The sequence below is a fragment of the Pelodiscus sinensis genome, chromosome 32 (genome assembly GCF_049634645.1).
Source record: "Pelodiscus sinensis isolate JC-2024 chromosome 32, ASM4963464v1, whole genome shotgun sequence".
Taxonomy (NCBI): Eukaryota; Metazoa; Chordata; order Testudines; family Trionychidae; genus Pelodiscus; species Pelodiscus sinensis.
The window spans coordinates 3,923,813-3,946,892 of record NC_134742.1 but is presented as its reverse complement, the minus strand read 5'-3'; the positions used below and the strand labels follow the sequence as shown (position 1 = coordinate 3,946,892).

Genomic DNA, 23,080 nt, shown 5'->3' with positions numbered 1-23,080 from the left:
GCACAAATTACGGGCCAAGGTTGTAACCACAAGGCCAGTCTCATCATAAACTGAAACATTTATTGAATTAATGGAAGAAAAGGGGACTCATCAGTGGTTGAAGTCGGTGCCATTAGCCCATTTCCTGGCCTGGCCCCATTCCCTCCATAGGCCGATCCAGTGGTCAAAGGATCCTTTTCTGAGCCGCAACAACGTCCCCAGTTCAGGCTTCCCGAACCGTCAATGCTGGATCTGCAGCAAACCAGCCTAGAAACCAGAAGGCGGAGCGAAGAAGCTGTGACCTGGATGAGGTGGTCTGGTCCTGTCCATGGGGTTGTGCCAAGCGGCTTCAGTGTGTGGGGAATTGATGGGCTGGTGAGAGACACTTGCTGAATAGAGACACAATAGGAATTTAGATGCACAGATAATGTGCAGTTCTGTGCAGGAGGGGACAATATTTTTATATTATACCACTAACAAGTATCTGTTTCAAAGCGTTTGTCGGCTCAAGGCTGCTCCCAAAGGGGAAGCGCGAGGCCACCACATTCACTCTGCAACTTCCTCTGATATTAACTCCCAGCAGGGTCAGGGCTTGGTTGCGCCAGGACACTGGGATGTGCCTGGACTGGGATTGTGTCTCATCAAACCATGAAGAGAAGAGAATCACCAGGAATGTGGGGGGGGCTGGCTGGAGAGGTGCCCCCAGCCCCCACTCCCTACCCAGGACTGCCCCAGTCCCAAGACCCCACCCCTCAGGTGCAGTATCTGTGAAGCTCTTCCTCCCCCATCTCCCACCATTCAGATGGGGGCATTACTGGCTGTCAGGGAGTGAGGGGAAGGTGCAGTTTGCTGCTTTCCTCACTCTGGCTGGGGATTGCAGGGGGCAAAGGAACCTGAGCCTGCCGCAACCGGGGGACATGGAGCTTGAGTTGCAGCGGCCATGGAGAAGCGCTTCTCGCCTGGCCCCACGCTGCGGTGGTGAGAGAGGGCTGGGGCTGTCCTCTCTCCCTGGGGCAGCCTGCAAACTGAACCCCTCACCCTGATCCCCACCCCAGAGCAGTGATTGAAATGAAGCACGGACACCTTTATTTTCAAAAAAAAATTAATGGAGTTAAAGACCCGACCGACGCCAGGTGAATCTTCTAGTGGACAGTAAATCAGCTTCCATCAGGGACACGTTTATTTTTTTAACCTTAAGTTCTGATGTGACTGGCTCCTCTTCAATCCTCTTACCTCTTCAATCAGGTGCCCCCCCATGGCTCGGGCCAGCACTGGATTCATATGGGTGGCACAAGATGGTTCTGAGTGTGGGAGGGGGCTCAGGTCTGGGTCTGAGGGCTGGGGCGCAGGGGTGTGAGGGCTCCAGCTGGGGACACATGCTGTGGGATGGGGTAAGGTACAGGGGAAGTTTGCGGTGCAGGAGGAAGCTCTGGCTACTGCAAGGAGAGGACTCCCCCAGCTCTCTCCTCACAGCAGCCCATTAGCTGGGGGACAACAGCGCCTCTCACTGCTACGGCAGCTCTAGGGTCAGACCTCCCCAAACCCAGCCAGGTTGGGCACGGGCCACCCTGCCCTACCCATAAAAGGGTCTGTGCTGGGGCCAGGTGCTGCAGCGAGAGACAGTCCATGCCTCGTGGAGTTCACAGTCTAAACTGAATGGACAAAGGGTAGGAGAGGAAACTGAGGCATGGAAAGGGCCAGTGACTTTTCAGAAGTCACATGACCAGCCAGAGGCAGGAATATCCCAGAGTTCTAGATGCTTTGTGGCCCACCAGCCATAAACATGCTCAATATAACAGACCCCTTCACTGTCTGTGTGATAATAGTTCCTGGTTCTGATCTGGCACTTTCCAGCAGGAGATCTTGAAATGCTGCAGCCAGGTCAGTTTGATTATCCCTATTTCACAGATCGGAAAATTGAGGCACAGAGAGGGAAAGTGTCTTAGTCACCCAGCAGGTGTTTAGCATCCTATCCAGCAGCCTAGTGACAGGAGTTAACGATTGGTTAGGGCAGGATGGGCAGAGGGGTGTCAGGTCACAGGCTTGATGGCAGCAATGGAGGGGCCGGGGAACAGAGCTGAGGGTGGGACCTGACAGAGGTGCCAGGAAGTTAAAAGGGGTGAAATAGAGGAGAAAACCCAGATCCCCAGCTGGTGCGAATGGAGCCGCAGCTCCCCTGGAGTCACTGGCCAGATGCCCAGCTGGGACACTCTGGATCTGGGCTGATTGATGTGAGCTGGGGATCTGGGGCAGACTCTTCTCTCCCCAGTACTAGGGGAGGGGACTACAGATAACCGTCCCCAAGGCTCAGCACAGCGTGACACCCCTCAGCGTAGCCCTGCTGGAACAACAAAACCGGAGCTTGGACTCGCTTCTACAGGCTGAGGGAGGGCTGGGAGCCAGGACTCCTGGGTTCCATTTCCCACTTTGTCACCAATTCTCGGTGTGATCTTGGGCAGGTGAGTATCTGTGACTCACTTTCCCCAGGTGTGACACGGAGATAATGGAGCCGTGCTCTGAGGTCTCCTCTATACCCTGCTCAGAGGAGGATGGCGTCTTGCTGGCAAATCCACTGATGTGCAGATCTGCATCCTTGTGAATGAATCTGATTCCCCTTCATCATCCCACAGCTGTTCCCCTCAGCTGGGCCTGACACCGAGAGCCTGTAGGAAACAGGAAAGGCCCCTGTCGGCACCTGTGGGTCCATCACACTCACTTGACAGCGACTCTTCCCTGTGCTAACAGGATCCGCAGCTGCCCTCTTCTCCCGTCCAGCTCTGCCCTGGGGCTGCACCTCCCCACCACTGCCAGGGCCAGCCCAGGGACTCTAACGGCCTCTCCCTGGCTCAAGCCCAGCTCCAGCTCCCTCCTCCCTGCTGCGCTAGGCCCTGCCCATCTCTCTCCTGCCCCACGGCTCCTCCTTGCCGGGCTGTGCCGACGCTGCCCCTCCTGGTCCCCTCCTGCCTCTGGCTGGTCCATGTCTGCCCCTCTCCTGCCCCCCTCTCTGGGGATCCCCAAGGCTCTGGCCTCACCCCTTTGCTCTGCTCCCTCCACAGACTGTCAATGGACAACCTCAGCGTCACCTCACCCTGAACATCCCTGCTCCTCCTCTGCCCTCCCCGTCCCTGTCCCCTTCTGCCCACACAGGGAAAGTGACTCAAGGAATCTCTCACCGGGTCTGATCCAGCTGGGATCCATCCAGCCAGGTCCAGGCCTTGTCCAGGGAGGGGTGGGACAGTCCCATCCAGAGCTGAGAGGGGCCTTGCGTCAGGTCCTGGAGGGCCTCCTGCAGGGAGTGTGACAGGCACTTGGTGACCAGAATGTTCTCTCATGTCCAAGTCGTCATCAAGTCCAGCACCAGAATTATGGGGCTGTGAGCCTGGCAATCCCCATGTAGACCCTCCCTCCATCCGTCCCCCTACATCAGGGCTTCTCAACTTTGGAAGGTGGTCAATAATATATCCCTACTGCTATATTCTCATTATTGGAGCGTGGAATTACTATCTATAGTGATTCTATGGAACATGTTGATTCGTTTAATATTTTTATTTCATTTGATTCTACATTATCTATCACATACAGTGCCACTCCGCCATGTCTCTTCCTCTTTCACAAAAGGAAAGAAGAAAAAGCCCAGGTGTCCTGGTGACCACTCCATCCATAGCAATCCCAGCTTACACGGGAGAGAGCGTCCGTTCAGTGCGGACAGTATCTTTTCACTGACCACACAGCTCTCTGTGCTGTGCAGACGCTCTCTTTTGGAAGACATTATCCGGAGGATCTCTTCCGGAAAAGTTTCTTCTGAAAGAAGCCTGCAGTCTAGACAGAGCCCCACTCGCACTCCCAGCCGAGCTGGGTTCAGCACACACACACAGGGGAGGCCAACAATGGCTTAGAGCTGCCTCTGTCACCTACCCTGACGCTGAGGCTAGTGATTTCTGTGGGGCCTGTCAAAGCTGCCTCAGGAGTTTGGACCCCCCTTAGTAACCAGTAATGGGAACAGGGACGTCCAAACCAAACCGCTGGGCAGCTGTGAAACTCCCAGTCCTCAAGTGCGTCTAACCAGGCTCTGTACCCAGGCCCAGCCCGGCAGAGGCAGCTCCAGCAGGGGGTTACCAGCCCCTTTACCAGCTCCTCCCGGTCCCGGATCACCAGCAGCTGGGAGCCCCTCGCGGCGCAGTCGCTGCGGCTCTTGTTCCAGGTTTTATTTTCTGTGGAGACCCAGTAGCACTTGTCCCCGCGCAGCCGCCAGTCCGAGGGGCAGAGTTTGCACCCGGCACCCCCTGCAAAGACACGGGCACCATTAGTGCTCTGAGGCTCATTCCCAGCTACCCCCTTCCTGTGACGGGCAGGGATGGGGATAAATGGGTTTGAGTTAGAGATGTTCCATAGTGGTTAACTGAATAGTTGAGTAACTGCATGAATTCGTATCCCTTCTATAGTCTCCGGGGGGTGGGACCAGTTGCCAGTGTGCTCTGCCCCATTACCAAGGAGCCCTTTGCCAACCCACGCTGCTGCCTCTGTATCAGCTGGTTAGCAGAGCGCACACACAGCAGCATGTGTGTCTATTGGTGGTGCACATCCACACATGCCTCAGTGCACAAGGCATTCTGCACACGGCTGGAAAACATTAGAGGGAACATTGGGGAGGGGCCCTTCCAGCAGCTCCACGCCAGCAGGACTGGTCTATCTGGGACCAGGTAGGTACCCACATTAAGACCCCTTTTCACAGCCAGAGTGGCCTAGAAGGTCTTGGAGTAACTGTGGGATAAACTCAGGCTAGCAGGGGAGGCTGGGACCAAGGGGTGATGTAAAACAGGAGGGGGCCTGGGCCCAGATGCCAGGGAATGGGGTGGGTGTTTGGAATCATGAGAGTATGTAGGGATAACATATTAATGTATTAAAAATGTGATTCCCCCAAATGGAAGTGACTCCCCATAATTTGTTCCCCACAACTTAAAGTGTTTAGATTTATTAGGATTCTTCTTATTATTATTATTATTTGTTAAGATTGTTAAATGTTTAGATTTATGATTATTATTGCCCCTTTAGAATATAATATATTAGGTCATGTAACTTAGAACTGTTAAAAATATAATCCTAACTGTTAAGAATATAATCCTCTGTAGCCAGAAACAGCCCCCCCCTCCCCCCTGCGCTCCAGGGCATACTCAAGCTTGTGCAAGGGGCTGCTTGAAATTGACATTGCAGAGATACATTGTAACAATGCATTGTCAAGCCACTAACTCTGCTATGGGAGCCAAGCCCTGTAATTGACTTAAGGGCATTGTTACTTAATTGAGGCCTGTTCTCTTTAAAACATTGTAACTTTATTCAGCACTCAGAGAATGTTTTAAGCAATACCACCCAGAAACTTTCTGTAACTACAACTTTTATTATTATACAAAATACTGTATGAATGTATGAGAGAGTGCTTGGATGATGAGTGAATGGTTCTGAGAGGTGCCAGCCTGAGAATACAGCAACAAAGGGCTGAAGAAGGCGTCAGGTGCCAGTGCAACCAAAAGGTGTCAAGTGGAGAAACTGGAGGTCCACCCGATGAGATCACTGATGAGCACCTGGCAGCCACCCTGGAGACATCAGCATGATACAGCAATTTCCATAGACTGGCATAGGAAGAAATTCCTATAAGAACTGGACTAAAAAACTATGGAATCAGAGTCCAAGGTTCTGCTGCCAGCCTACCAGGAGCTTCAGATGCGCATCTGATCAGGACTTCGCTCCCCACTACCATCACTTGTGTACAGAATACCTGGCCAGTATCCTGTCACAAGCAACTTCCAGGCTGGTAACTATACACAGAACTTGAATGAATGGATGTATGAATGAATGGTTTATATATATATATAAGTGTATAAGGGTTAAGTAGTGTTAGGAATAAGTAGTTAAACAACGTTGTTTGCTTCTATCTTTTCTTTATTTTTTTATTATCTTTACAATAAATGTGGCTTTTTGCCTTATCCCCCTCATAAGATCCTGCTTGCTTTTATTTGGTACAACAAGTTTTGACTCCAGCACCCACTGAAAAAACCCTGGATCACTTTGTATGACAGTTATTTAAATCTTCCCGGGTATTACCCTACAAATGGTTATTAGGTGTCGCTGCCCCACAGACAGGCCCTGCTGAGGCAGGTACATTCCCAGCCTGGCACTGAGTGGGAATGGGGACCAGATCAGTGCACCCAGCAGGGTCCCTGCCCTGCAGGATCCCCGTGGCCTGGCGCAGCAGCTGGGTTCCCACTGGCGCTGGGGTTACCTGCTGGGCCGGGCTGGGCCGGGGGGCACAGTTGGGATCGGACATGCTCCAGGTGGGTGCTGCAGGCTGCTGTGCTGGGGTCCCCACTCCCAGGGGCTGTGGCTGCATCTCTGCTCCCAGCTCCATCGCTCCCAGGGGCTGCCTGGCTCTGTTCCGGCTCGGACGCCAAGTGGGAACCTGCAAAGCAGTGTGGGAAGGGGAATGATGGTGACTAGTCAGTGTTACAGCAGGTTGTTAGACGGGAGAACTGACAGAGCCCTGAGGAGACTCAGGGCCTGGCCCTAAGTCTGTTCAGCCCCATCTCTTTTGACTCCCCTGGGCTACTGAGTAGCCCCAAAGGGCCAGGGTCTGATAAAGTGGCTGGGACTGAAAAATCAGCTTAAGAGATACCTAAATCCCTGGGGCCTTTCTGCAAACCCAGCCTGTGTTTGCAGCTCTCTCAGTTACTCACCGCTCTCCTCACAGTGTCAGAGCACCTCTGAGCCTGACTGGATTTAGCCTCCCAACCCCAGGTGAGACACAGCACAGAGCTGTTACCATCACTGCACAGCTGGAGAAACTGAGGCACAGAGGGCCTGGAGGTGGGGAGGATCCCCTGTTCCAGGCTGGGAACAGACCATGTGATCTGGTCCTCTGAGGCTGCAAGTTCAATACATTATAGCCCTCCTCACCTGTGCCGGGCCTCAGAGGAAGGGTCAGGAGCTGCGATGTGAGATTGCACAGGAAGCTAAGGAGCTGCAGCCGTGAAGGTGTCAGGCTGGTGTCTGGGTCTTTCTGTTACTACAGACATTGCTTTTGCTCCCAGGTGGGGATGGGTGCCCCTCCCCCTCTAATGCACCACCCCAATACCAAGGTGACAGGCACAGTCTGCTTGCTTAGGACCTTATCTGGCATCTGTCACTTCCCCTCTGTGCCACTCACCTACTTTCCCTGTAACACAGGGGAGGATCATGGGATTATTCAACGGCTTTAGGCACCTAAAGATTAAGAGAGGCCTGAGGGAGGTTTTCAGAAGCACCTCGGCCTAGCTTCTCAACAGTATCGAGGTACCTAACTCCCTTGGGTGCTGGGCAGCTCAATTTGTTTGGGAACCTAAGCCAATTCCCATTTATTTAAATAGGCGTTAGATGCCTAAAACAACCCACTAGGGGTATGTTTACACGGCAGCATTATTTCTACACTTCAAGCAGTTATTTTGATATAATGCTGAAATCATGTCTAGGTAGAGGACTACTTACTCTGGGTATGTCTACACTACAAAGTTAGTTCGAACTAACGGACGTTAGTTCAAACTAACTTTCATAGGCGCTACACTAGCGCTCCGTTAGTTCGGACTTAATTCGAACTAATGGAGCGCTTACTTCGAACTAGGTAAACCTCATTTTACGAGGACTAACGCCTAGTTTGAACTAGCTAGTTCGAACTAAGGGCTGTGTAGCCCTTTAGTTCGAACTAGTGGGAGGCTAAGGCTTCCCAGGTTTCCCTGGTGGCCACTCTGGCCAACACCAGGGAAACTCTATTGCCCCCCTCCCGGCCCCGGAGCCCTTAAAGGGCCACGGGCTGGCTACTCACTTTGTGCCAGTTGCAAGGCTGCAAGCACCCGTGCCTGCACAGCCTGCACCTGCCACAGGATGAGCCAGCCATCCGAGGGCTCCCAGCCCTCCACTGCTCCCCACGACCAGCCTGGCGGCTCCCGGGAGCCTGCCCGGGGGCGCAAAAGGCGGGCGCCCGCCTGGTCAAGTGCAGAGATCGTGAACCTCATCGAGGTTTGGGGGGAAGCCTCCAATGTCCACGATCTCCGCACTAGCCACCGGAACGCGGCCGTCTACGGACGCATGGCTGCCAGCCTGGCCGCCAGGGGCCACCAGCGCAGCCGGGAGCAGGTGCGCTGCAAAATAAAGGACTTGCGGCAGTCCTACTCCCGGGCTTGCCTGCCAGGGGCCGACCCGGAGGCCTGCCCCCACTTCCATGCCCTGGACCGCATCCTGGGGCCTCATGCCGTCCCTGCCCCCCGGGACGTGATTGACCCCGGGGCAGAGGGACCGCTCCTGGACACCGAGGAGGAGGAAGAGGGCTCTGAGAGCCAGGAGCCTGCCGGCAGCCTGCCCAGGACCCGGGACCCCCGAGGCACGCCACAGACCCGCTCGCCTGCATCGTCAGAGGCCGGGGAGGCGTCCACCTGTGAGTACCCTCGTGTTCCCCTTATGTGTACGGGGGGCTGGGGCGAGAGGGAGCCCCGGGACCGTGCGCCTGGGCCTTGCCCACCACGAAGCAGCAGCTGGGGATCCTGCAGGGGCCCTGGCCTTGCAGAGGGGAGCTGGGTTTCACACACCTGGGCCCCTGGGGTAATTGACCGCTGGTCTCCTTGCACCACAGCAGCAGCACCTGGGCCTGCAGGGCGCACCACACCACCTGCAGCAGCCGCCAGCACCCGGGCAAGCAGGACAGCCAGGAACCAGGAGGACTACCAGAGGTGGCATCTCCGGTTCCTGGACCGACAGCTCCGTCTCCAGGACCACTGGGTCCAGGAGGACCTCAGGCTGCGCCGGAGGAGTCTGGAGGCCCTGGAGGAGCAGGGCCGTGCCCTGCAAGGCCACCTCCAGAGCCTGCTGGACCGCTTTCCATTTCCTCCTCCCCCTGCTCCCCCTCTTGCTCCCCCTCTTGCTCCCCTTCTTGCTCCCCCTGCTCCTCCTGCTTCCGCTCCTGCTTCCGCTCCTGCTTCCTCCACACCCCCCTGTCCCCTCTGCCCCCCCCTCCACAACCATTCCCCACCGACGCCCCCGGACCCGCAGTGTGGCGAGATGGGAGAGGCAGCCGGACTCCCACCCCTGAGCTGTCCTTTCCCTTCCTCCCTTCCCTCCCCTCCCCTTCCAGCTCCCTCGTCCCAGGTTTCCCCCTCCCTTCTCCCACCTTCATTCCTCCCTCCTTCCTACCCCAGTTCTGTGAAATAAACAGACGTTTTTGTTTGAAAAACAGGTGTCTTTATTTGACAGTAGGAAGGGAGGGGAAAGGGGAAGGGGGGTAGGGTGGAAGAAGGCCCCGGTGGGGCATGCAGGGAGAGGTCAGTCCTCCTCCTCCTCCACCTGGAAGCTCTCCCGCAGGGCTTCCCGGATCTGGATGGCCCCCCGCTGGGCTTCCCGGACGGCGGCGGTGCGGGGCTGACCGTAGTGTCCAGCCATGCAGTCAGCCTCAGCCATCCAGGCTGGCAGGAAAGCCTCCCCCTTTCGCTCACACAAATTGTGGAGCACACAACATGCCGCCACCACGGGAGGGATGTTGTGCTCGGCCAGGTCCAGACATGTGAGGAGGCATCGAAAGCGGGCTTTCAGTCGCCCGAAGGCCCCCTCCACCACGATGCGGGCCCTGGTCAGCCTGGCATTGAAGGCCTGGCGGGAGGGATTGAGGTGCCCCGTGTAGGGCTTCATCAGCCACGGCTGCAGTGGGTAGGCGGCATCCCCCACCAGGCAGACGGGCATGTCCACGTCCCCGACCCTGATGTGGTGGTCGGGGAAGAAGGTCCCGTCCTGTAGCCGCTGACACACGGAGGAGTTCCAGTACACCCGTGCGTCGTGTGCTTTGCCGGACCAGCCCACATTTATGTCCGTGAACTATCCCCGGTGGTCACACACGGCCTGCAGGATGACGGAGAAGTACCCCTTTCTGTTGACGTACCGGGACGCCTGGTGTTCCAGGGCACGGATGGGGATGTGCGTCCCGTCGATGGCCCCCCCGCAGTTGGGGAAGCCGAGGGCGCCGAATCCCCGGATGACGGCGTCCGGGTCGGCGAGGTGGACCACCCTGCGGAGCAGCACCCGGTTGATGGCCTTGACCACCTGCGGAGAGAGACACAGCAAAGCGCCAATCAGTGGGGCGCCCGGGTGGCTGGGAGCATGCGTGTCCTGGCAGTGCCCCGCGCCCCACTCCCGGAAGCAACCCCCCTGACGGCGTGTAGTACGGCCAGGACAGCCCGACCCCTCTGGTGCGGGGCGCTTTCGCCTCCTCCCGCCCCCCCCTTTGTCCCTGGGGCGGCCCATCCCCTCCTCGCAGCCCCCCTCCTCCCCGGCTCGGTGGCCGACGAGCGCCGTACCTGCATGAGCACCGCTCCGACGGTGGATCTCCCCACGCCGAACTGGTTCCCGACGGATCGGTAGCTGTCCGGCGTGGAGAGCTTCCAGAGGGCGATGGCCACACGCTTCTGGAGGGGGATGACGGGTCTCATGCGAGTGTCCCTTCTTTGCAGGGGCGAGCCACTCGCAGAGCTCCAGGAAGGTGTCCCTCCTCATCCTAAAGTTCTGGGTCCACTGTCAGTCGTCCCAGCACTCCAGGACGATGCGGTCCCACCAGTCGCTGCTGGTGTCCAGACGCCAGACGCGGCGGGGCACGCCGGTGCCGGGGCGCCGCCGCGGCTCCTCCACGGCCCCCAGGGCAGCCAGGTGGAGAGGCAGGGGGCTGACGTTCCCCAGGTGGTGCCAGGCAGCCTCGAGCCATTGCTGGCAGGCTTGCAGCAGCAAGTCCAGAACGTGCACCAGAAGGTGCAGGGCGAGCCGTGGCTCCATGTTGCCACCTGCGGCGGTCCCCCCCGAAGGGAAGCACCGACACAGACGGGCACAGAGACCAACGCTTTGCTGTTCCTCGGCGAGGTTGGCAAGCAAGCAGGAAAAGCTGAGAACCGGCTGTCCAGGGGGGTCCCTTTAAGCACGAGCCTCAGATAGCCTCAGACAGCAGCCACACAAAGCAACTACTGACCTGATGCCCTGCCAGAACCGGTTTCAGCTGCCCTTAAATGCCCCCCTGCGTCCAATCAGTGTGGACGCGCTAGTTCGAACTAGCAAAACGCTAATTCGAACTAGTTTTTAGTTCTAGATGCGTTAGTTCGAATTAGCTTAGTTCGAATTAACTAATTCGAACTAAGTTAGTTCGAACTAGCGCTGTAGTGTAGACGTACCCTCTGACTCCTGTAACCCTCATTTCACGAGAAGTAAGAGTACCTCTACACTGTACTGCTATTTTGGGACACTGGAGGTATCTGGAAATAACTACTACACATCATAACGAGCTGCTCATTATTTTGAAATGGCATTTCAGCATCCCAGAAATCCTCGTTCCATGAGGGCTAAGGGATGTCTCAAAATAGCGCACCACATTTCAAAAGTGACAAGGACTGAAAGCATAAGCTTTCATGGGCAAAGACCCACTTTGTGAGATGCTACAGTACTCCTCGTCACTTTGCAGATCCAGACTAACATGGCTACCGCTCTGATACTTGACACCGAATTTCAAAATAGGCTCTTTTGAAATTCAATCAAAATCAGATATGTAATTTGCATAGTGCAGATTGCATATCGTATTTCGAGTTTAGGATGTTGTGTAGATGCACCCTAAGGAAAGTCTAAGGAAGACTGCTCTTTCTTGGACTTCCAGCTGCATAGACAGCGCCAAAAGCCAATATAAGCTATTTCAACTTCAGCTACACAATTAGCGTAGCTCAAGTTGTGCAGCTAATTTTGGATTTAGCTCTCCTGCACAGACGTGCCCTAGGTGCCTCGCTGTGTTGTTAAGCACCTAAACCCTGTGGAATTCCAGCCTTCAGGGAACAGCCCAGCAGCACCCGGGGAATCAGTGGCAGAATCTGGAACTGGTCCTAGAGCTCCTGAGTCCAGATTGGCTCAGTGGTTTTCGTGCCAACCTCCTTATCAGAGCACTTGTGAGCTCCCGCCCAGTCCTGCCATCCTGCTGCGATCAGCCAGCTCCTCTGACATGTCAGCCTGGAGAGGGAGACAGGACATTCGGGGGAAACATTCCCAGCTGATGTCCTTTGGTGATGTCCTTTCTCCATTTATCCACTGTTATGCAAAGATGCACAGCAAGAGACAATCCCTGCCCCAGCTGAGATCAGGGCCCCATTGTGCTGGGCACTATATGTAAGCGGGGGAATGATCCCGCTATTGTGGGGAACTTTCCTGGCTTCTATACCACCTCGGTGAAATGAACCAGCGAAAGGATCTGAGTCCCCGCTCCCACTTCCTTTACCCCATGGCTCCCTGATTCTGAGGGCTCCCCTTCCACTCTCCTAAGTAGCAGAGCCCTCAAAACCCCAACAAGGCTGGACCCAGGTTTCCTGGGGCTTAATCCCTGACCTTATAGTCACTAGGGGCAGGAGTTAGGGTGTCCCCACTCCGAGGTGCTCTCTTTACACTGCAGGCCTTCTTGGCCCAGTGATCACTTCATAAGGTTCAAAGCAAATACAATTTATTAAACAACAACTGATTAAAGAGAAAAGAATAAGAAACAATGACAATGGTTAGATGAGAACACACAGCCCTGCTCTGTAGCACAGGGACATCAAAACAGCAGCCTGCAGGGTGTAAGGACAGTCTCTTCCTTAGAGGCCCCTTAGAGGCCTTGGATGTGCTGCAGGGGGCTGCAGGCTGGACACGCTTGCTCTGGCAGTGACCACACAACCTCAAGCTCTAAGTGGCCAGACCCCTCTCCCAGTCCAGAGCCTCTCCCCACACTTTGCAGTTCCCAGCTGCTCACCACATCCAGCTGCAGGCTGTGCTGTGTGGCCAGTCTCTAGCTTCTTGCGTTGCTTCTCTGTTCCTTTTGGCTCTCTGAGCACTGCCAGTCTACTGCTCAACACAGGGTCTGCGCTCTTGAGCTGTGTGGGTACGTCTAGACTACATGCCTCTGTCGACGGAGGCATGTAGATTAGCCAGATCGGCAGAGGGAAATGAAGCCGCGATTAAAATAATCGCGGCTTCATTTAAATTTAAATGGCTGCCCCGCTCTGCCAATCAGCTGTTTGTCGGCAGATCGGGGCAGTCTGGACGCAACGCACCGACAAAGAAGCCTTTCTTGAACGGCACAGGTAAAACTGGTTTCACGAGGCATACCTGTGCCGATCAAGAAAGGCTTCTTTGTCGGCGCGTCACGTCCAGACTGCCCCGATCTGCCGACAAACAGCTGATCGGCAGAGCGGGGCAGCCATTTAAATTTAAATGAAGCCGCGATTATTTTAATCGCGGCTTCATTTCCCTCTGCCGATCTGGCTAATCTACATGCCTCCGTCGACGGAGGCATGTAGTTTAGACGTACCCTGTGTGTCAGGCTCAGCTGCTGCAAAAACTGCCCCTCAGCACACAGCTTGCTTTGCTAGGGCTGTCTCTCAGCTCCCTGTTTTTGCAGGACTTCTTCACACAGCTTGTACTCCTATTTCAGCTCTCTGTCTTTGCAGGACCTCTTCTGCACACAGCTTGTTTGTTCCAAGAGAGAGCCAGAACAATCCCAGCTCACAGGGAGGACGGGGCCTGGCCTCTCCCCTTCCTCACTGGCCTGTCCAACCTGTCAATCAGGCTGAGCTGGAGTGTTGGCTGCTTTCCATTGTCTCTGGGGTCTGTCAGCCTCCTGAACCCTTCCCCCTCTGAAAGTGGGAGCTTGCAAACCAAAAAACTCCCACAGAGTTTTAGTAAGGGGTAACAGTCCCCTTACATATACAAACAGACCCAGCGAGCGACAGTTTCTGCCCCAGCTGAGAACAGGGCCCTGTAGGGCCAGGTGCTGCATAAACAAAGCAAGAGACTGTTCCTGCCTCAGTTGAAATCAGGGCCCTGTTGTGCTGGGTGCTGCACAGTCACACAGGAAGAGAAAGTCCCTGCCCCTGCTGAGATCAGGCGTAGACACACAATGAGAGACAGGACGGCTGCGTCTACACTGGCATGATTTTGCGGAAATACTTAACGGAAAAGTTTTTCCGTTAAAAGTATTTCCGCAAAAGCACGTCTAGATTGGCACAGATACTTTTGCGCAAAACGTTCTTTTGCGCAAAAGCATCTATGGCCAGTCTAGATGCAATTTTGCGCAAGAAAGCCCCTATCGCCATTTTAGCAATCAGGGCTTTTTTGCGCAAAACAGTTCTTCCCTGTCTACACTGGCCCTCTTGCGCAAGTATTCTTCTCTGTCTACACTGGCCCTGTTGTGCAAGAAGGCTTTTTCCCGAGCGGGAGCCTGAAAGTATTTGCGCAAGAACCACTGATTTTGTACATTACAAAGTCAGTGCTCTTGTGCAAACTCAAGTGGCCAGTGTAGACAGCTGGCAAATTTTTGCACAAAAGTGGCCACTTTTGCACAAAATCCTGCCAGTCTAGACGCACATGATGTTTCTGGGGCTTCTTAAAATCTCCCCTGAAAAAAGCAGGATGAAAACATTGTTTAAGGGAAGAAATAGAAGCATCAGGGCAAAAGACGTTTGGAAGGCCATGCCACAGATCTGGGAGTAGAACTCTGGTCTCAGGGTTCGTCTATACAGCAGCCGCTACAACAGCCGTTATTCCAAAATAACAGCAATTCCGTTATTTCTAAATACATTCGAAATAACAGACAGCTTCTTCTGACTTCTGTAAACGTCATTCCACAAGGAATAACAGTTATTGTGAAATAGCTATTTCGGAATAGTGGTAATGTGGATGTTCCACTGCTGCTATTTCAAAATAGCCCCTCCCCAGGGCCATTCAGAGTAATTACTCCCCAGTGCCTCCTGGGGCTCTAAATCAAGATAGTGTATCCACATTAGGGGGAGCCTGCCTCAGACTAATTTTGAGGCTTCTCTGTAGTGTGGACGTGCTATTTTGAAATAGGTATTTTGAAATATCTCCTCCAGAATAGCTTATTCCGAAATCAGAGTGCAGTGCAGACGTAGGCTTAAGGACAAAATTCTTTCAAAGGTCTCTCACTAGGTCTCCTTTGGTGCATCTCCTTCTCTCGCTCGTTCTGTGTGTCTTTGATAGAAAAAAAATAAAGGAACTGGTAACTCCAATATTTCAACATTTGGTTTTGCCTCAAATTGGGCGAACTCTGAAAAGTTCGTAACTCTGATCAAAACTTTCTATCAGCGCCCTGAAGCCCTGCCCTGAATCCCCTCTCAGCACCAGCACCTATTGCTTTCCTGCATCCTGAACCCCTTCCTGTATGCCAAGCACCTGCCCTAGCCCTGAGCTGCCTCCCAGAGCCAGCACCCTGCATCCCAAACTCCTGTGCCAGCCCAGTGAAAGGGAGGGAGGGAGGATGGAATCCCACTTTCTTTTAACCAGCTCCAGTGTGTGCCGGGATCCATCTAGTTATCCCTCCACCCCCATGCACATGTACCTACCCGGGTATCTGATTGTCCCTCTGTGTGACAGTCCAGTGCTTTGTAGTATCAAGCTCACCAGCTATTCGGAGGGATGGGACAGTCCAGGCCAGTCACTGATGGACCCACACACACAAACCCAATGCGTCAGCTACTCACCCCAAATCCCCAGTGCTATCACAGTGATCACCAGGACAATATTCCCAATCCATCCGACCCACAGCACCGTGCGGTGCCACCGGGGACACTGGGGACCTGTAACAACCAACGTCTAGTGAGAAACAATCAGGACCTCACATGTGAAATATTGTTTCAGGCCAAGGGGCGGGGAGGGCTTGAAAACTCAGAGCCTCTGTCCTGCCTCCCATTCCCACATACATGCTGCTCCCCTACCCAGCTCGCAAGCACCATGGTCGGTGCTGCCCTTCCCCCGCCCTCATAGGGTGGGCTTGAGGCCAGGGTGGGGAGAAGGATGGCACGTGCTGGTCCTATTGAGCGTTCTGAGCCGCGCACCCAGACTATTAACAGCCACTCTGTGCACGCGCCGCAGCGTCAAACGGGAAAAGGGACGGGTGCATTGGGACAGAGCATGGGGGGTTGGGGATTCCCTGGCTATGGGGAAGGGGTGGGGAATTAGGTTAGAGCAGTGTTTCTCAACCAGTCGTACGAGTACTCTCAGGGATATTCGAGAGAAGTCTAGGGGAGGGGAGAGTACATTAACACAGCTGAAATTTGGAGAAAACTACAGCGCTTTATTATTTTTTAAATTTTTACACCAAAAAATGTCATCGCCCGCCCAGCAAAGATTAAGTGGTTTAAACAAATGTGTTGCAATGGTAGAAAAAAATGTGTGTGTCTGAAACTGTAGGTACTGGGGTTACTTACAATTAAAAAAAAACAGGTACTTTATAAAAAAAAAGGTTTAGAAATACTGAGTTAGAGCATGTGGGCTGGGGGTGTCTGGCTCTGGGGGATGGATGGGTGCATTGGGTGAGAACATAGGGGTTGGGGTGGGGTACGTGGCTCAAGGGGAGGAGCATTGAATTAGAGCAGGAGGGCTGGACAGTAGCTTGCTCTGGGCGGGGGGGAAGGGACATTAGGTTAGGGCAGGGAACTGAGCATTAGAACTACTGGCTTCTTTCCTTTCCCATAGATGGGCAGTGGGGTCTAGTGGTTAGATATGGGAAGCTGGGCTTGGAGGTTCTAGTTTCAGTTCTGTGAGGACTGTGGTGCTGGGCAGGGCAGAGGAAGGGATTCTAGGAAGCAGGATTCCTGGGTTCCTCTCCTAGCCATGGCCCTGCCTTTCCTCTTGTCCACAGGCCAGTCACTCCCTTCTGGGCCTCAATTTCCCACTTGCCCACCTTGAAGATCTTGGAATGCAAAGCTCCTGTTTGCTTTCTCTGTTGTGTCCATAGATGCTGAGGGATCAGACCCCGAATCCTTCTCTGCTGTCTGCCCACATTGCTAATCCAGACCTTGTTCAACCCAGACTCACCCCAGCCCCTGACATGCTGTGTGCCCTCCCTGGGGTTGCAGCTGCAGCTCTGACCTTGCTGCTGGGACATGGAGCCTGGCGGTGGGGAGCAGAGTTTTCAATCAGTACCTGGGATCCTGGCTGCAGGTGGGACGGCCGAGCGGCCCCCCCTGGACTTTAGGTTCAGCACCGTGTAGCCCTCCTCGTCCTCCATCAGCTCGGGTATTGTCGCCCAGGGAGCGGAAGTAGGGACAGTGCAGCTGGGAGCCTCTCTGAGCTGCGTGGGGAGGGGGGTGTGAGACCGCACAGGAAGCTGAGCCATGGCCTGTTGCTAGGTGAGTGACAGGTTGCTGGACAGAACCTGCTGCCTTAGGGGCTGTTTATTGATGCAAAAGGTGCCTTGAATAACCGCGACAATTCTTAGAAGTTACATGCATCAAAGGCCCCAGCCCCAGGCCTGGCTGGGGCTAGATGGGTGCAGCCAGCCAGGGGCAGCATGTCCCTGCCCTGCATTATCCCCCCAGCCTGGCCCAGCAGTGCCCAGGGGAGGGTGGTTCAGACAAGCTGGGGTTACCTACTGGCCTGGGCTTGGCCGGGAGTCACAGCTGGGATCAGTCACGCTCCAGGCGGGCTCTGCAGGCTGCTGTGCTGGGGTCCCCACTCCCAGGGGCTGTCGCTGTATATCTGCTCCCAGCTCCACCGATCCCAGGGTCTGCTGGAGTCTGTCCCTTCTCGGACACCAAATGGGAAACGGCAAAACATCGTGGGTGGGAGTGAGGGGACTGGTCAGTGTTACATGTAGCTGTTAGGTGGAAGGACAGGCAAAGAGACCCATGGAGACACAGAGCCTGATCCAAAGCCTGGTCAGTCTCATCTCCTCTCACTCCAATGGGCTTTGGAGCAGCCCCGAAAGGCCTGGGTCCAAAAAAACTAGCAGGGATTGAAAATCAGTGGGGGCTTGTACCTTAGTCACTGAGACCCCTTTGGAAACCCAGGCAGTGTTAGCATCTGTTATGTAGCCCGTATGCCCAGAGCAAGTCAGGGCAGGGCTGTTATTCCCAATGGACAGTTGGGGAAACTGAGGCATTCAGCCTCCCTCTCCTATTGCCAGAATGAGTTAGGGCAGGTCTGTTCTTCCCAATACACAGGTGGGGAAACTGAGGCACACAGCCTCCATCGACAGAGTGAATCAGGGCAGGGCTGTTTTCCTCAGTACACAGGTGGGGAAACTGAGGCACACAGTGCCCCAAGGTCGCAGGGGACAGCCTCAGTTCCAGTCTGGAGACGGGGAGGCCACCCGAACTCTGAGAGGCTCCGGGCGGGGTTAGGAGCAGGGCCAGTGTCAGCCGGGCTGGTGTGGGAATGGATGGAAGGGCGGGAGGCCCCTGCCCCCCCAGGACACAGTGATTCTGTGGACAGAAGCCAAACGCTTCACTTCCCCCACATGCCGAGGCGGCGCCGCCACTTGCCCGGGGGAGGGGCGGGCACTTTTCAGTCGAATGGCCACCGCCGCTGTCACGCGCTTTTCCTGCCCAGCTCTGGGCCGCGTGCGTAGAGCCCCCGTTAACGCCCCAGCCGCGCGGCTCACGGAGTTAGAACATAAGAACACAAGAACGGCCAGACTGGGTCAGAGCAAAGGTCCATCTAGCCCAGTATCCTGTCTGCCCACAGTGGCCAGCACCAGGCGCCCCAGAGAGGGTGGACCGAAGACAATGACCAAGCGATTTGTCTCCTGCCAACCCTCTCCAGCCTCTGACACACAGAGGCCAGGGGCACCATTTTATCCCCTGGCTAGTAGCCTTTTATGGACCTAACCTCCATGAAATCATCTAGCTTCTCTTCAAAGTTAGGCGGCAGCAGGACGTGCGGCTCCTTTCCCCTCGCATCTCCCCCGGCCTCCTGCTCCGGCCTCACTCCCTCATGTGGGGGAGGGGCTGTGACCTGCGTCTCTCTGTTGGGGAGGGGCCCTCGGGGCTAAGTGGAGGGGGCAGCAGCTCTGGGGGGAGGGGCTGCCTGTGGGGGTGTCAGTTTGTGTCGGTCTCTTCTCCCCCCCGGGTTACCAGATACTCTAATAAAAATACCAGACACACTGGAACTGGGCTTCCCCTCCTCAGACGCAAGCAGAGGCTCCCAGCGCCGATCGCGCCCACCTCCTAGCCCCCTCCCTCTGCCTCTGCCAGGCTTCCATTGGCCGCCCACCTGGAAAACCAGAAAACACGGGACATTGCACAAGTCTGGTATTTTCTGGATTTTTTTACCAGACAGAGGACCCAAAAACCGGCCTGTCCAGTGGAATACTGGACACCTGGCACCCTAGATACTAAAATGCAGGTAAGCCAAGAGTCCTGGCTCCAAGCACCTCCACCCCCCCATTGCTAGCATTGCCAGGTGTCTGGTATTCTACTGGACAGTTGGTTTTTGGACCCTCTCTCCAGTAAAAAAATTGAGAAAATACCAGACATGTGCAATGTTCGGTACTTTCTGTTTTTCCGGCTGGGCGCTGGACGGAAGCCTGTTGACGGTGGAGGAGTGACTGGGGGCCAGGCGTGATCAGCACTGGGAGCCCTGGTTGCGCTGGTCAAGCATTTGGTGGAGCCACAGGTGGTCTCGCTCCTGTTTCACTGGGACCCTGCACGGCACGGGGAGCGTCCCGGGATTTGTACGTGCCCAGGTCAGTCCCACTCTCCGCCAGGCAATTCGCTCCCCTCCACTCTCCTCCTGGCCGGCCCTTCTCCACTTCTCCTCCTGATCTTCCCTGGTCAGCCCCACTGTCCCTGCCAGCCCTGTTTCCGGCGGCCAGTTCTCCCCTCCTCCTGATCTCCCCCAGCCAACCCCGCTGCACCTCCCCCCCCCCCCGACCAGCTCTGCTTCACACCGGCCACCTCCTACCCCGATCTCCCCCAGCCAGCCCTGCTGTCCCCAACCAGCTCTGCTTCCCGCCTGCTACCTCTCCCCTGATCTCCCCCCACTGGCCCCGACTTCCCCGCCGCCAGCTCTGCTTCCCGCCCCCCTCTTCCTCCCAGCCAGTCCCGGCCCCCCAATCCAGTGTGTCCAGTATTTTTTTTTAGAATATCTGGTTGTAGTAAGTTGAGGGTCAGTAATATGGAGTCAGCAGGCCTAAGGCCTGCAACATGGAAACAGGAACAGGCCTGCAATCTAGTGAGCAAGACTTTGGTTCAGTAACAGGAGCCAAGAAAGAAGCCCTATTGATAACTGTGTGATTGTGTAAGTTAGGTCGAGCATGGAAGGACACAGGGAGGCACTGGGTCCAGACTGTAAGCCAAAGGGGAGTAATGGAACATCTTAATAAGAAATATCTTGGTACAAAGACTCCCTAAAAACTAATGCACATACCGACCTAGGTTCAGGACCAGGTCGGAATTGACAGCATGAAGGATAGTAAGTAAGCCCCCCTTCCGTAAGGTGAGGGGTGGTAACTAGGCAACAGAGGGTGGTAACCTGGTACATAAAGAAATGATGTAAGTTGTTTGTACCTGTCTATAAAAGGACACCGCAGAGGGTGCTCTCCGGCCAACCTTGGGGGGGCGCACTAGGCGCCTGAACGGCAGGTGTCATTGCCTAAACTTACAGAGTGCACAGTAGCTTAACTTTGACGAAGTGCTGTTAATATTTGTTCTGTGGCAATAGGCCTGCCTGGTGTTGGTACCTTGTCAACGCAGGCCATAGTGCCCAGTGGTGTAACATTGTACTGATCTGTTACCAACTGGTAGAGCTTCGCATTTGACAATAAACCTGCTCGATTGATTTCAAACCTTGCCTGCATCTGTTGTTTCCGGGGCCTCTCAGAGATCTCTTGTGTTGACCCAAGTGCATGAGGTCTAACACTCTAGATAAAGGAAGTACTGATTGTTACGCACGCAGCCGAAAGTTTAACAACGGAGTAGAGGTCCTGTCAGGAGCACGCCAGGACGACCCTGACCAAACGTCGCTGACACTGACAGTCCAGACCACCGAAGGTGCCGAGGTACGAAAACACCAAGGTACGACACTGGTAGTCCTACATCTCCCCTCCCCCCCCCTTCACATGTATGCACCTGCCTCAGGTGGGCCTGGGATCTCTGAGGAGATTGTGGGGCAGTGACACCTAGTGACTGTTATGGGGAACCCCCAACCATGGAAATGTTAATAACAGCCTCATACCAAACTGTCTGAATTTTTTCTGGGGGATGGGGGGACACCTCTTAATACACCCCTTCCTGCTCCTCAACATCTGGACCCTGTGTCCCACCCACCACTCCTGGGTTCCAGACCCCCCCCCTTGGTCCTTGTTTAACCCCCCCCACTCCCCCAGTTATTCCAGGACCCTTCTAGAACACACTGGTAGCATTAAGAGGCCTTAAAGTGGGTAGCTCGGTCCCTGACAATCAACCCTGCCCGGGGGGGGGGGGGGGGGGGGCCCTCTCCAGCTTCTGTGGAGCTGGGGTAACGGCCCCTTGTACACGCTGTTCCCAACCCCCAATATAGGGGGCAGGTAGGGGTGTGTGGCGAGAGCGCAGTGCACTGTGGGTAGTCGCTGCTGTGCAGGGCCCATATGGGAGCAATGGATAGCGCAGAGAAGCCCCAAGGCTGCTCTAACTGACACTAGGAGCAGCCAGGCCCAGGGTTCAGGGAGCACAGAGGGAATTTTCAACCCTTTTAATCTCATCCCTGCCCCCCAGTCCCAGGAAGGGAGGAGCCAGGAAGAATGTGCAGAGCATTAATAACAGTTCTCTCTCTCTGCAGGGGGCTCCAGGTGCAGACTCTGCCCCATGGACTGGGGTCTGCACCGGGACAAGTGCTACCGGGTCGCCAAAGAAAATATAATGTGGAACAAGTGCTGCAGTGACTCAACAGCAAGGGGCTCCCAGCTGCTGGAGGTCTGGAACCAGGAGTAGCAAGTAAAGGGGCCGGTGACACACTGCTGGAGCTGCCCCTGCCTGGATGGGACTATGGGTATAGGATTCCAGGAGCTCATACAGGCGATCTAGTAAGGCCAGGAGTTTCCCAGTTGCCTAGGGGATTTGAACACCCATTCCCATTGATTGCTAATAAAATAATAATAATAATAATAATAGGCAGCTTTGACAGTCCCAGCCTAAATTGCTCAACTCAATATCAGGCAATGGGGACAAAGGCAGCCTTATGCCATCATTGTCCTCCCAGGCCTGTGTGCTCTAAACACAGCTCAGCTGGAACAGAGCGGCTGGGAGTGCGTGAGTGAAATATGGAGAGAGGGATGGACAGAGGGGTGTGTATGAGGTTTGCCTGACAGACACAACAGCTGATGCTAAAGAGGGATGTAAATATTGGTCAAAACAGCTAACCAGTTAAATTATTAAAATTATATTTTCTAACCAGTTAACTGTTGGTTGCCCAACACAAGGGAACCCAGATATCAGCTGGGGTGTCAGCCGACGGTCAGGGCAATGTGTGTGTGTGTGTACTGAGAAAAGGTTTAACGTCCGTGACTTTACTGCTAGGACCAGGGTCCTGTCGCAGAGGGCAGCCAACAGGCTGACAGACACCCCTGTTTATAGGAAGAGCTTATTACATCTCAGATTTTAGCTGCTAGGATACAGGATCCCTTCGCAGCGGGCAGTCTAGGGAAGACTGAGAGATGCCCCAACGGATCTGTCACCTGGGAGTGACACGATCCAAATGCCCAAGCTCTTCCTATACCTGTCCCTTATGACTGGCTGAAGTTCTTTTAAATTGTGCTTGGTTCTGTTACAGCAACTGAAGGAGTCAGGTTAAAAACTTAAAGAGTTACAGGTTTATTAAAAAGACTTATAAAAGCATATGGTTACAATGGCTATTGCTCTACTTCTTGACTGCTAGCAAATACAGATCTTAAAAATGGTTACAAAGAAAACAAAGATAGAAAATAGAAATAATGGTACCAAGTGACAGCTTAATCTTTAAAGAGCTCTAAATCTATGTGTACACTTAAGACAAAGGACCACATCCAGGTACAAGTTTTACCCCCTTCTGTGCCTCTCGACTTCAGCGTGTCAGGCCAGGGCCGGTCCCTCAATTCCTAGGAAAGACGGATACATGGTGGGCATCCCCAAAGAATGTCAGGAGGTCAAACACCAAACCTGACCAGCAGATAGATAGTAGATTGACGCTCAGAGTAAATGTGCTGCTGGACCCATCTTTATAATCCTGGGGGCCCGTATTCTTAAGATGCCAAATTGTACTGGCCCGTTTTGTGGCACCAGTTCTT

The 23,080-nt window shown here is 54.6% G+C and overlaps 1 protein-coding gene across 1 annotated transcript in view; it reads right to left on the bottom strand.

The window, feature by feature from the left end:
• Positions 1-723: 723 nt before the first annotated feature.
• Positions 724-23,080, bottom strand: part of LOC142823169 (killer cell lectin-like receptor subfamily B member 1B allele B) — a 45,993-nt gene continuing 23,636 nt past the window's right edge. Inside the window, exons 2-6 of the mRNA XM_075913753.1 lie at positions 15,540-15,635; positions 6,257-6,433; positions 4,108-4,262; positions 3,153-3,265; positions 724-2,642 (exon numbers count right to left, since the gene is read on the bottom strand). Of these exons, the coding sequence (XP_075769868.1) occupies positions 2,519-2,642; positions 3,153-3,265; positions 4,108-4,262; positions 6,257-6,433; positions 15,540-15,635 (665 nt within the window). The 3' untranslated portion in view covers positions 724-2,518. The remainder of the gene's footprint in view (positions 2,643-3,152; positions 3,266-4,107; positions 4,263-6,256; positions 6,434-15,539; positions 15,636-23,080) is intronic.